The sequence below is a fragment of the Adelges cooleyi genome, unplaced genomic scaffold (genome assembly GCF_023614345.1).
Source record: "Adelges cooleyi isolate 19-005CV unplaced genomic scaffold, UGA_ACOO_1.1 ACOO_flye_CR_arks_rails_tigmint_CR_PRNA_376, whole genome shotgun sequence".
Taxonomy (NCBI): Eukaryota; Metazoa; Arthropoda; class Insecta; order Hemiptera; family Adelgidae; genus Adelges; species Adelges cooleyi.
In genome coordinates this window covers 8042821-8057502 of record NW_026096053.1, presented here as the reverse complement: position 1 = coordinate 8057502, position 14682 = coordinate 8042821, and the positions used below count along the sequence as shown (strand labels likewise).

General features: G+C 37.8%; 2 protein-coding genes across 2 annotated transcripts in view; one reads left to right on the top strand and one right to left on the bottom strand.

Annotated features, from left to right (window-relative positions):
- LOC126841062 (gamma-1-syntrophin) overlaps window positions 1-14682 on the bottom strand; it is a 32549-nt gene that overhangs the window by 11141 nt on the left and 6726 nt on the right. The gene's annotated exons all lie outside the window — the stretch shown is intronic.
- On the top strand, window positions 2395-6059 carry LOC126840739 (hairy/enhancer-of-split related with YRPW motif protein-like). The gene is made up of 4 exons (XM_050576663.1): window positions 2395-2497; window positions 2951-3263; window positions 3560-3780; window positions 4936-6059. The coding sequence occupies exons 1-4, from the start codon at window positions 2395-2397 to the stop codon at window positions 5670-5672; spliced, it is 1374 nt and encodes a 457-aa protein (XP_050432620.1). The 3' UTR covers window positions 5673-6059.

Genomic DNA, 14682 nt, shown 5'->3' with positions numbered 1-14682 from the left:
AATTAATGTAGTGTCTTGATTTCAATCCGACAGTTTGTATTATCAACCCCTTTTTTTTTAATGTACAAAACAAAAAATCCACAGTAATATAAATTATTCTAAATAAAAATATCGATTAAAAGCGCTTTGGTACTCGACCCGATTAAGTTTATTACTAAAGTATAGTTCATAAACGTTCTGTGTGAAAAATTATTTTTCACTATATTTGTTTTACCGCTATTAACCCTACTGCTAACATTAGATGCTTTCAATATAAAGATAATTTTTTTTATTGCATAACTAAAGTAATATAATAATATGAAAAAATTACAGTAAATTAAGATTCTAAACCACAACATTTTACAAATGTATTTATCCACAGCGTGCTCGTTTTACTTACAAATGAACTATTCATTTAGAGATATTTTCAATTTTATTTAAAAAATACGCAATTGTTTTAAAATAATAATTTTGGTTTCAGATAAATTTAAGTATAATATATTACGTATAAGCTTTTTAGCGGTAAATTGCACCTTACTTTGAATAAAATGTAATATTAATCTTAGCCGTAAATAAAGTTATACGGTTAGCCGTTAGGATAGTTTAGGCCAAGCCTCTTATATTATAACCGCAGTTAATTAGTTTTGAGTTACAAAATAACAAGTTAAACTCGGCTATATAGTTGCTCCGCAGAGCTTAAAAAGTAAAAACGTTTTTAAACATACTTGCGTCTGTAAGTTTCAAGCATATTAATTAAACTTATTATGTAGACGTAGAGCATAATCCGATAGTAAAAAGGACGCGACTTCCTTGTCTATACTAGACTGTGTACAATATTATAATTTTATAATTACAACAATAACCATAACAACATTGCCGTCGCATCCTGCGATAATTAAGTCTATTATTTTAATGACGCGGGTCGAAACAAATTATTGTTATTCATCGACCACTATTGGATCTGTACAGTGTACATATTATAAAGACACTTACAAAATTACCATAATATTAGTATTCGAGATTTTTTGTCCGTTTGAATTTAACAAAATCATAATATCACCGAGAGAACAATAATATGAACCGATTTTTCGTTTTGTATTTTTTACCCGACCGTAACAACGGAAGGAAGTCAATGTGTTTAAGTATAGTTTTTTTTTTTTACGTTACATATACAGAACCGATGAGGGCGGTGGGGGCTATTGATCACACGAATTTCCTTCATACGTACAATATATATTATTATGTTATGGCTACAGCCTTACACGTAGCAAAAGATAAAATTAATTTTTCAACACTTCAGCATAATCATATAAGTTATACACCAGTTATGTCACCACTGTTTGATTCACTTAATCGGTAAAAACAGGGGACACACAGACCATTTACATAGTCTTGACGAGCCGCGATTAAAGCCTAGTATTTTAAAGGACTACTTAGTGAGTACGTTAACAACTTGGACGTGGCTATTGAAAACCGTATAACGATACACGTGTCTCGGACCACGGGATTATATTGGACTTAAAAGAAGAAGAGAGATGAAGAAATTTGTGTACAACAACCGAATTTGATTAAAAATGTAGAAGCTAAAAAGTATTGCCGTCCTTAGGGAAATTTTCCGGCTACGGCCTACGTGCTTAAACTTAAACATATTGTAATATCGCAACTCACAAGACTTCACGAGCGCAAACGGCCGGTACGCGTCGCTCCTCTCGTCTGGGAAACACAAACTAGGCCGGGTAAGTTTGCAGAAATATTAAACTTTATGTTTGAATCGCTATTATTCAAGGAGAGGGAATACGTAAAGAATTCCAATACGTCAGGGAAATGTTATTTTTTCTAAACACAAACGTTTTAAAAGATCTGAAGAACACAACTGACAACAGCCAACTCTTTTTGCATTAGAAACAACTTCGATATTTTTTAAGATATTTAGGTACTTATATTGTGCCTTTTTTTAGGACTCATCTAAATAAAATATTAAACACACGGTGGAATAGAAATTCAGAAATTAGCGAGGCAGATCGACCAACTGTAAGAAGGTATCTCGTGTGTTTGAAACAGTGTAAGCACCAACTACATATATTTACTATGCGTCGGTATTCAACACAAAAGGTCAAGGAGGGTTCGCGGTGGCGTTTTAATTTGATTACACGTGACGACGTTTACAACGGTTTGCGTTGGCCTTTATTTACTGTTGTTCACGTGTTGTGCCAAATAAACTCGTGTTTCTCATTTAGCGCACTTGTTGAGTTTTTAGTGTGCGCTTGTAAGTATATTTATTAACCACAACCGCAAAACCGTTCTGGATAATAATATTACACATGTACAGTGTGGACGCAACAGTGTACGTTGTGGACTTTAAGAACGGCGTCCGTCCGGCACACCGCCGGGGGTTGTTGCGTACAATTAGCCGCCATGTGTGCGGCCAAGACGGCCGCCACCGCCGCTGTCGTTTGGCACCGCGTGGCCGATCTCCGGCACACGGCACGGCATCGTTTTGTCGCGGGCTCGACTAAGTGTACACGCGATTTCCGCAGTGGCGACGGCGGTAGCATGCATCCGACCGCCTGAGGTGAGGTACGGAAGGAAAACAAAAAAAAATAAAGGGGCGCCCCGTCCGATTGTTGTGGCCGTGCGTCCGGGGTTTTTTTTGGCGGCCGCGATGGTGGTGGGGGTTGTGGGGCGTGTGCAGCGGCCCGCCGTTCGGACGGCCGCCGGTCGTCCACGCGCCACGGCAGTCGACCGGCTCACGTCGTCTACCGCGCACGCGTTCGCTTAACTAATAACTACCCTCCGCTTAATACACACTTACTGGACGCTACGTCAACAACAAGTGGTCCGTCGTGTGGCGCACCGTCCGCTTCCTTCAAGACAACACCGACATATTCGGACACGTGACCTCATATAACCTCGTCGACTTGATTCGATATCGCTTTTTATTATCAATTTAAACACGCGTTCCGGCACACAGTCAAAGTGGCGGCCAATCACCATTCCCATCATCATCAACGGGCCGCGTACCCGGCAGACGCCGGCCGGCCAAACGATTACCTGGGCTACTGCGACCCGGCCGCGGTCAACCTGTGGCGCATGGTGGTGCCCCGCGGCGGTCCGGCAGCCGAACCCGTGCCCGCCGCGCCACCGCTCACCGAACCGCACTGGGGCTACGGGCCTTGGAGTTCGGTGCCCGCGCCACCAGTGCGTCACCCCCACGGCACCAAGAGACACTACAACGAGAGTGACGACTGCGACGACGCTTTTTCCGAAGAGTCCAGCAAAGACCAGTAAGTACCGAAAAACGAATAATCCAAAAATATCATACATGATTGGCCAAGTTCGGTTAATCTTTAAAAAAATTCTCACAAAAAAAATTAATTAAAACCGGATAACTTTTTTGGGTTTATTTATACTCTACAAAATAGCTAGAGCCGGTCTAGTGCCGAGCTGGACGTACTCGCGTTAATATTTAGACTTTGGAACTCTAATAACTCATAATAACGATTAACGTTCCTACTAGAAGAGAACAAATAAAACTCTTTTCTTCCGTCGACTAATGTATTTTGTTTTATCTTTGCTGTAGATGTTCGTCGCCCGGTGACGGCACCGAAACACCACACTCGTTGACTAGGAAGAAACGGCGGGGAATCATCGAGAAGAGGCGCCGGGACCGGATAAACACCAGCTTGTCCGAACTCAGAAGACTTGTGCCCACCGCCTACGAAAAACAAGGGTCGGCCAAGTTGGAAAAGGCCGAAATACTGCAGCTCACGGTCGACCACTTGAAAATGATCCATTCCAAAGGTAATTTCGATTGTATTAAATCATATTGTGTACAGTATAGCTCTTCATCCCGACCGTCTCGAAGCGACGGTCAATTTTATGTACCTAAATTATTGTAATAATAGTTTTAAGCGCAACCACCGTGCGCCGCCGGATTTTCGGGTTGTCAAACCATACAACGACACAAATTATACAATAATAATTGTAATAAAAGTAATCGGTTTTATTTTCGTTATCTTTATGCGCACCTGCCTTCGACTTCCCGTCAGAATTTTATAACCGTACGCTTTCAACGGCTAGATAGGGGGAAAGGGTCGATTACCGTGTAGAAACCGTTTATCGGCATCCGGTCCCTAATCCAAGAATATAGTAGACTGTGTCTTCTGCGGTGCATGACACACGCCGTTGTGGTCTTCCATCACACCGACCGTGTTGCGCCGTAATAAAAACAATAGTATTAGAGTGGTGAAAATAAAATATTGTCTACCGTAACCAGAAACTCACAAACTTATTAAACAGTACCTTGACCGTGTTTAATGTAAATTGGATTAAACCGCGTTTACCCTTGGTTTATATTACATTTTCGAGTACATCTACATATTATAATATTATCAAATTAGACACTAGAAGACAGCGACGAAAGTTAGGGGTAAGGGTTATCACGTACCCCTGACACACATATTATTTTTAATTGAAGACCGCAAAACAAAAACTTTGGGCCGCACGTGTAGTTCAAATGAAGGCTCATTGTTTTTGCCTTGTGTGCTTCATATGTATTTAATGTATGTTTACCGTGTGTGAAATGGAGTAAATATAAATCACAAGCGATTTAGCGTTTTTACCATTAAATCGGATTTACGGGAAGTGAATGCTAAAGTACTGCAGGTCGTGGGGTGAGACCATCATACCGTGAGAACGTCCTTCCGTGTCAGCTGCCCCTCGTTGAGCCGCAAAAGCGCCTACGCGCCTGCCGACACCCTTTTCCCACGGCCACCACCGTGCGACCACCGCCCCCGGTATCGCGCTTTATACGCTATTACCGCGTTCGTTCGCCCCGCGCGTTAACCCGTTAAAAGGCAATAAGGCGTGGGAAATGCGCTTTCTGGTTGTGTTGTCAAAAAGGTCTCGCGTTTTTTTACGATTAGCTAATTTGATTTTTTCTGTTTTTTTATTCAGGTCTGGACACTTTGGCCTACGACCCGTCCAAGTACGCGATGGACTACCACAACATCGGGTTCAGAGAGTGCGCCGCCGAAGTGGCTAGGTACTTGGAGTCGGTGGAAGGGCTCAACGGACGGGACCCGTTGCGCGAACGTCTGTTGTCGCACCTGCAGTACTACAGCGCTCAGAGGGAGTATGTGGCCAAGTCGCCGGCCGCCACGGCTGCACCGCCGCCGTCTTGGTACGGCCACCACGCGCCTCCGCCACCGTCTGCGGGCGCGGCGTTACATCACCATCACCAACAGTACCCGCCGACCATCTCGCCACACCAACCGGCGACGTCACAACCTCCGCCACCATCCAGTCACAACAACAATAACAACAACAACAACAATAACAACAGCAACAACAACAACAACTACGAAACGTCAGTGGCCGCGCCGGCCGACATCAAATCATCCGCCGGCGACGCTGGCGGCACTCTGACCGCCCTGACATCCGTGCCGGATTATCATCACCACCAACACGATTACCATCACCAGCAGCACGACGGCAATCAATTGCACAACCTGCAACCGGTCGCGCCGCCCATGCACCATCAACAGCCGCCGCCACCACCCCCGCCGCCGACCTACCACGACCTGCACCACGGTCTGCAACCGCACCAACAACAACAATACGAATCCGCAGACTCGTCGGTGTCTTCACAAATGAAACCGTACAGACCGTGGGGTGCCGAAGTGGCCTATTAACGATCGGCCGGCATATTATATGTGTACCACCGGGTAGGCCCGGTAGGCGTAACATAACTGACGGTTATGTTTCAATAAAGATTATTGTACATGTTTGGTATTTTATCGCTGTGATTAAAAATGTGTTCTCGATTAGTAATACTAAAATATTAGTTTATATTTTTGTAAATATTTTTTTATTTTAATTTTAAGCTCAACCTTATTCTAGTCATATATTACATGTATACCGGCCAAAGAAAAAAAATGTAACTCTTTAAGTCTTAAGGAACCGCGATCTCCTTAAAAATATAATCGTAGTCGAACGACACGATAAATTATTATAATGTATAATTACTTTTTCAGAGTATTTCAATATGGATTTTTTTAAATTTAAGCGTTTACACCGAATTGCTAACATTTTATACACAAATTTCAATTTTATAATTATTTTTATACATTGTTATTTTATAAAATATTGTTTTTTTTTATTGAATATATATTATAATATTTTAAAATGCCCTAACTCGGTTTCGTACCTACATATTGTATCTATTGGGGATGGGTTCGATTGCAGCTATTAATATATTTTGTTAACTCGATACAGTACAACGTGTATAATAGACAGGTAGACTTGGAATATATTGGATACATAGGACATGCCATGGAAATAAATTATATTTGCTCGACTTTTGTAGGTGTGATCGATCAAGTCAAGTGTTGCTTATTTTTAAAATGTTAACTAATTTTGCAGACGACTCGGTATAGAGTCGATTAACAATGTCGTTATTTATTAATGTATTTATTTGAGTAAGCGCCGGCTAGGGCTTAAGTACAGCAGCATTACAACAATAAACATTAAATGTTATTGTTTTATTAAATAAAAAAACCCAATCGACAACGACATAATATTGAACATTATAACTGCATAACAAGTGTCATAACGATTTTTTCCTACTCCAGATGTACATACTACATAATATTACACATACTATATTACAATATATAGACACATCACACAAACGATCATATTGGTCGAAATAAGATGTTTAAATCTAAACTGTACACTCTCTTTTTTTTTTTTTTGCATAAACTATTATGCATGGGATACATTGTATATTGTATTGTACGCAAAATAACGAGACAACCGAAATGGCAATTATATTGGATACACGTAGTGAGCGTTTACAGTAACGCAGGTGCCCCGATGACCACTATGTATAATATTATAATGGTATACACACACTGTACGGTACCGAATGGTCACAACTCACAACAATATAATATTACAATGATGATGATGATGATGTTTGCATAATCGAGTCTCGTTACACACACAAAGTTCGTCGGCAACGGGCCATTATTATTATTGTGTTTGGTTATTTTCAATATTAGTAATTTCATAAAGAGAGGATTAACCGACGGGCCGGTTTTGTTTGAGAATAAAAAAACATCCCGTTCTGCGAGACTACACTAATATTGTGTATTCTGCATATTCTTTTGATGCCGTGCGTTGCGCCGGTCGCGTGGCTTTCTCATTAGTATCTCCACTCGTTAAGGGTTCAATGGTGGTAAATCCAAAAATAAAAAACCCCTGACGACGTGCTATATGTTATTATTATTGGTTTTTTCAGTCCAACAAAGAACTCGCTCGAGGGCTTTTCTTCGAAAAAAATAACAAAGGTTTCCGTTGTCCGGGGTCAGTGGCGATAATTAATACTGTTGTAGTCACCCGAGGGAACCGGTTATACATATATCACTCGTTTTTTAATTTTGTACTTTCTCATTTTAGATACACTCTAGTTTATGTTATTTTACACTATTAGACAATTTTAAAACTTTTATCTCTTATCATGTTTTTAAACTAAAAATATAGAAGAATTTCCCAACTGATTTGGTAATGAGGATAAATATAATATTATTCACTCCACCCTTTCACCATGTTTAAAAAAAAATGTTTATTTTTCCTGCAAAATTAAAAAATAATCTTATTTATACAATTATGGCGACCAGATATAAAAAGCCCCAAAAACTTTTTACACTTTTTCTATTGTTAAAAACCACAACAGCCATCGCCATCAATACAGGATCGCTTTTAAGACCCGATTACTCTTTTATTTTAAACAACCACACTATATCACTAGACACGATTTAATTTGAAATTATAATTTCATTAAAATAGGCCAACTCACTATGCTGAGTGTTTTTATGATTAAAATACTTTGCAACTTAGCACACTGAAAATATAATATAAAATATATAAATATAATGTGAAATATTCTAGATGAATGACTATTCTTCTTCTTCTTCTTTCTCTATCTTCGCCTTACACTCCCAACTACATGGGGTCCTACACCTCCATAGAGCTCGGTCTTCTACATCTCGTTCAATCACCCCTGCTATCATCATATCACTCTGTATTCCGTCCACCCATCTTTTCTTTGGTCTACCTCTTCCTCTTTTCCCCTCTACATTCATCTTTATAACACCTCTCACTGCCTCTACCTCACATCTCTTCTCATAACTTGACCGAACCATCTCAACCTATTCTTTCTCATTTTCTCCACAAGAGAACAGGTTGAGATGGTTCGGTCATGTTATGAGAAGAGATGATACAGAGACAGTGAGAGGTGTTATGAAGATGAATGTAGAGGAGAAAAGAGGAAGCTGGAAGAGGTAGACCAAAGAAAAGATGAATGACTATTAAAAAAAATACAATTTAATGTACTTAACGTTATTGTTAAGGACACTATGGACAGTGCAACAAAAAAAGAAGATTCCCCATTTGTATATATACCCATATGATTCGTTCAAATCTAAAGATTTTACATTTTTTTATTGGAAATTTATCGACCGATTAGATTTAGAATTTAGGTAGAAAATAGAAAGGAAAATTGTAAAACGGCCGCGCCCCCGTCGCGTCGGTCGGGACTCGGGAGTCGAGGGAGTTAACACACAATATAATAGTAAACTCCATTCCGTGATGATATTATTATAATAATCGGCCAAGGCAACCGTCGCGTCGCGGGGCCAAACAAGTCGTAAACAATACACGCAATCATTTATAACGGCGTAAAAGTCAAAAATATGATTATATATATATTATTATCGGTTCGTAAAAGTCGGCACACCGATGGTTTATAATTCACAACAGTTGCGACCCGATCGCCGTCTAATCGTAGGACATGATAATAATAATTGAAAAACCGTCGAGAACGCACTACAATAACAACAATAATATACCGTACATACATACGGTAAAATAAATTGCGCGATTGCCCGCCGATTGTTTGTGCAAAGGCCACGGGCGATTGACCGCCACGGCATGTTCAACACTAGGGTTCGCTTGCTGACCAATGTCCACTGGATATACAATATAATATATAGTGTACCCAAGGGGTCGCCCAAAAGTACCGCTGACCGTTCGACCACGATAATAATAACAACAACAGCAACAATAATATACTCGTGTGCGGATATAAGTCCACATGTGTTGGCTCGGACGGGCCAAATCGAAAAACCGTATAAACAATGTGCAGCACGCCGAGTTTTCTGGGGAAAGAAAAAAATAAGTAACAAAATAAAAACGATCCGAATAAAACAATCGGACAAACAGAGCAAACTGTAGTAGGTACACATAATAATGCGTCCCCGGCGAATCGCACTTGACAGAGAGTACTTTTGCCGGGCGGGTATTCGCCCTAACCGCCCGTTCTCGGTGGATAGTATTACAGTTATTATTGCCATTATGTTTATTGCAGTTTTTCGGTAAAAACGTACCGAGCACTGCCGCCGCTGTTAAATGGCGCGCGTTGCTTGTACGGCACAGATAGCAAAAAAAAAAAAAAGAAATCCCATCACAATCCAATTTCGGTAATTGCCCAGTCGGTATTATAAATACATTATATCGGCGCATATGCATAACAATATTATTATTATTATTATCATCATCACCGCGGGCCGCCCTGCACGACCGACGGGATTAAGGGGCCGTGACGACCGCGATGCATAACGTTATGTCGTATACCGAGTATATACTTTAGAATATTATATAGTACCAAAGGTCTAATGGATGAATGATTAAAAAATGTATATCCCGTCCTATCTCGACGAAACAGAAATATCGCACACTCAATAATAACCGTTTTGTTATTATGCTATAATTTAATTATATTAGATCAACGATCAGCGCGGATAAGCTGTAATGTATTGTGTATGCATAAAGCTTAGGCTTCAATTGACATGGTTAGTGTAAAATGTACACATTTTATTGTCGAGGATAATATACGTTATAAAGATAGCAATATAGAGAATAAACATTTCACAGTTTTCCAAACAAAGTCTCTTTGAATCCAATAAACAATGCTTGAACTTTTTATTGTTGAATAAACAATTATTTTTTATCTTTCTGAATATAACATTTAATTATATAAAGTGAACGACTAAATGGACTATAACAAATTGTTTTTTTTTTTATATAAAAATATTGATAAAAGTTATTTTTTGGGTCCTTTCGTTATAACAAAACAAAATCTTTACATAATTTAATAACTTAAAAGGTTGTGAATATATTTTATACTAAAATATGCCGACCCGTGAGCTGGTAATTTAATTAACGGTATAATTCAATAAGAAGCCGATCGTTTTTTTCAGACGACGTCTGATCCAATTAAATAGACAATCTAATCAACTTAATTTCCTGAACCCGCGGTATATGTACAATGGCTGAATAATAAAAATATCAAACGTTGTTTTATATACGATATAACCCAATTGTTAGCATAATTTAATACCAATAAGTCAGGGGTCATACAGGAGGTAATAATTGTATAGGAATTGGGCAAATGAAAATTCAATAATTGTTTCAAGCAATAACCGACTGTCTTTGAGTTTATATTTGATTTCGTAACGCGTTAATACTTATTTTAAACCTCCTCCTCTGATATCGTACATTAATACATTTAGCTACTGGAATCATCATGTTGATCAGTTCGAGATCACTGTAATTCTACATATTATTTTACTTCAACAATCAGATAGATTATATACCTATACTATCTACTAGATATGTATAATATTATTATGATATAGATATAAAAAGGGGGTAGGGGGGTGTAAATAATTTTTTTATTCTAGAAAATCGAATTGAATCCTTTTGGCCCGTTTACCGAATAGCACGCGTATCGACAATCGGCCGTTAACGAGCACACATGTCGCTCAATCGATCGACGGTCGATCATCGATCAATCGAGACCGCGCTTCCTGTTCCGGGTTGCTATCTCACAGTTCAATGCGTCTTCGTCATATTATTATTTCAGTAACATAGGTGTAGACCACACAAACCCACATCACAACTCACAAGCCGTGTACTAGATAAACGCTGCAAAACCCCCAAGAGGAATCGCATATTTTATGAACCGCCGTTTTTAATTTAATCAACATACCACCCTCGACGGTTCGAATTTAACTCTTTTGTCACAGCTCTGGTTAGGTACTATTATTATCATCATCATCGTCATAGTCAATATTTTAGTGTACTTAAATTTTTTTTTTTTTTTATTCAAATTCAATTAACCCGATATTGTGCGCGTTAAGAAAATACTTCTTTTGTACATAATGTTATGTGTAAAAAATATTAACACTTCTAAACCGCTGAGTGAATTTATCTAAAAATAAAACCCTAGTGATCGTCGCCGTATGTAATATTCAATGACCCCCACCCACGCCACCATCTCTCGCACCCCCGGATAGTGGCCGTTTTTTAATAAAACAATTTTTTTATTATTATATACCGTTTGACGATTTATTTCGAGTGTCTTTTTCGTGTCGAATATTAACAAATAAATACAATCGGCTGTTGGATTGTAATAGGCAGTTATATTATATTGAATTCATTAAAATATTATTAACATTTATTGAAGTGTCTTTGTCGAGGGTTTCAACTGCGGTAGTACACTCGACGTAATAAAAATTGGGCAATTTTTTAGTATTTTATTTTTTTTGCGGAAAAAAACTGTTTTATTATATTTTATTTATACTCGCCCATTAAAATCATCACCGACCCTTGTATGTGCGCGCTATCCTTGTATTGGTAGTGTACTATATACAATATAATATCATACCTAATACGAGTTCCCGTCGGATTCCGCGGTTATGGATTTTAAAACGTCGGCCAAAGGGCCAAAGGGCGACCTTTTAAAACGCGGAAATACGATTGTAAGTCTCGATTCGTTCCGGCGTTGTCCATTCATCATAACACGGATGTATATATATATACGTATAATATAATATTATGTATAATGAAAACACAATGGCCGAACAACACACTTTAAAATCGGTCAAAATAACATAATTCCCGATACGATTGTCCGCAGTTATTGTTATTCTATTATAATATCACGGGCGGCGGCAGTGGCACACTCCAATAATAATTATTATAACACTAGTATAGTGTACAAGTACATGTGTAAAGGCCATTGAAGGGATCGAAAAGCGCCGAGTTCGCCGGACCGTGTCCGAAAATCGTGGACAAGTGTCAGACGGCGAAAAACAACAATGTCAAGTGAATTAAAATGCAAAACTCTAGTATGGTACGGTGTGATCTCCCTCCGAGTATGGTCGGCTGAGAGAAGCATGGGCGATTAATAACGATAAAAAAAAAATGTAAAAAAAACATTTACAAGATTACTGTTTTAGTAATTATTTTTATGCTCACTCCGTGTGACCGGCGGTGAGTTTTTTTTTATTTTTTTTTACTTATTTCTAACATATCCCCAAGACCAAAACAAAGTGAACGTCTACGGTCTAAGTATCTGTGCCAACTCATGTGTGTGTCCATTATTATGAAGAGGATAAATTACAAAGACTTCGGGAAATTAGGATGCTACACAAGGTGTTCCGTATTTCATGTAACGCCTGATTTTTTTATGACATACTAAAATTTTGAAAAAATAACTTTTGTTAAACGTTATAATTTTTATCAAACGATTATAATAATTTAAAGATTTTGTATTTGTTTTCAGCCAGAAGCTAGATTTAGGGGAGGGGGGGGGTGTAACTTTTGAAACTTAAATGGTAATGTACCTACACATAGTAAAATTCGTTTTTTTTAATTAAGAATAGTTTGCTAAAAATTTTAACTGGTCGATAACCAGTTTTGAATCATTAATTTTAAAGTTATTAAAGCGTAAAATACAGGATGGGAAGTGGAGTGCGGTTGAGTAATGCGTGTAGATAAAAATAATACTACACTTTACCCATTATCCCATCTTAAGTTTTGAAAAGTTTTAGAAATTACCTCCTAAATCTGGCTTCTGACTGAAAAAAACCTTTAATTATTATTGTTTGATAAACATTACAAATGTATGTAATTTTTTAAAATTTTAGTATATCATCAAAAAATCAGGTGTTACATGCTGTTAATTTTGTACCATTTAAAGAGAGTTTAAAACAATTTTTTATATTAAAAAGAAAAACATATAAGTAATTAACTTTTACTAGGCGCGTTTGTTAAACGAACCAAAAAACACGTCCCGTCGACGACCTCGTGTTTTTTCCGAAAGTCCTCGGGTTAAGTATTATCTTGTAAAAACGTCAAGTCGCGTTACGAAGTGGAACGACCTATCCATTTTTTTACATAAATCTCTGCGGCGTTTTTGAGTGTGCATGCCTCGTGTATACTTTTTAAGCTTTTTTTTAAATAGAAATGTAAAATATTTAGTATAAATATCCTCGGGATAGTTTCCTTTCAGTTTTGCCTTTTTTCGTTAATATATTTAAAATCATAAAAGTATAGGTTTAATAGGCTTAAACTTGTTAATTAGCGATGGGTTCCTATAAAAATAAGTATTACTTAACAAGGTCCAAACTTTTCAATTTAGCCTCTCATCAAAAAAAATGTATATGTATATATATATGGAATTAAAAATCGTAAGAGGTTGTAATAAGTAAATGTTAAGACAAATAAGTACTCCGCACATGCGACTCTATGTTACTCCAACTCGGTTAAATCAAACTGGAGATGAGTAAATCGGTATGTATATAACTTATAAGTGCGGTAGTTTGGTAGTCGAGTCAATCGCAGATTAATTGTTTTATTTGTTTGTCATTGTTTGAGTAGGAGAGTAACAAAATAGAAAAACTAATTAAGAAATCAGAGATAATGGCTGCACAGAATAGGTAGGGGTAGAACGATGACAAAGTGGGTGAATGATTAAAATATAAAGATGTGGAGGCTCTTGAAGATTATCATGATAAGGATAGTAGGGGGGAGGGGGTCGATAAAGCGAAAAAAAATATCTCTGTATTTAAATTATTATTATGCAAGTCAAGTCGTACTATCAGACAAACCAAATGAGCGTATTATAAGTATATATTTTTTTTTATTGGCAATTTCAGTAAACTCGAATAATACGTTATTATAATATCATATTGGAATATGGGGTTTTTTTTCTTTGCGGTTTGGAAGCTCTATTTGAGCACGTCGTACGCGAAACGTCCAACGATGTAGAAAAATATATTTTTATTATTATGTTTGATAGATCGTCGAGCACTGATACGGCACAATGATTTTATTGTCGGAAACGATACAGCGCACATTACTTAGTGCACTTAGGTTTTTTTATATGGAGGTGATTGTATAAAAAATAACAGTCAAACGCGACACATGTCGAGTGTACATAACGCGAGTGTAAAATAATTTGCAATGTATCATTATTTTTTTATTGTATAAATAATACTATACGAATGGCGTTATAGGAGTTGTATATATTATTTCACTCTCGGACCATTGAATTGGCGTTGGCCGATGACCGAACGATTTTTATACGATTGACTCGATGACAGTGCCGTTCATTAATATAAAAAAAAAATACAAATTTCGGGTAAAAAAAAAAACAACATCCTTTTATTTGGGGAGTAAAAAGACAGCGCGGTGGAAATTATGGCCCAGAGGTGACTTTTGCATTTCTCGGTTTCCCACGGGACAACCGACCGCGGCTCCCGTTCGGTGGATTAGCACGTTTAATCGAATTAA

Bases quoted from the DNA above. Each gene is read 5' to 3' on its own strand.
- LOC126840739 (XM_050576663.1), top strand. From the start codon at position 2,395: ATGTGTGCGGCCAAGACGGCCGCCACCGCCGCTGTCGTTTGGCACCGC. The intron at 2,498-2,950 runs GTACACGCGATT...TCCGGCACACAG, and splicing joins TGTCGCGGGCTCGACTAAGT to TCAAAGTGGCGGCCAATCAC. The intron at 3,781-4,935 runs GTAATTTCGATT...TTTTTTATTCAG, and splicing joins GAAAATGATCCATTCCAAAG to GTCTGGACACTTTGGCCTAC.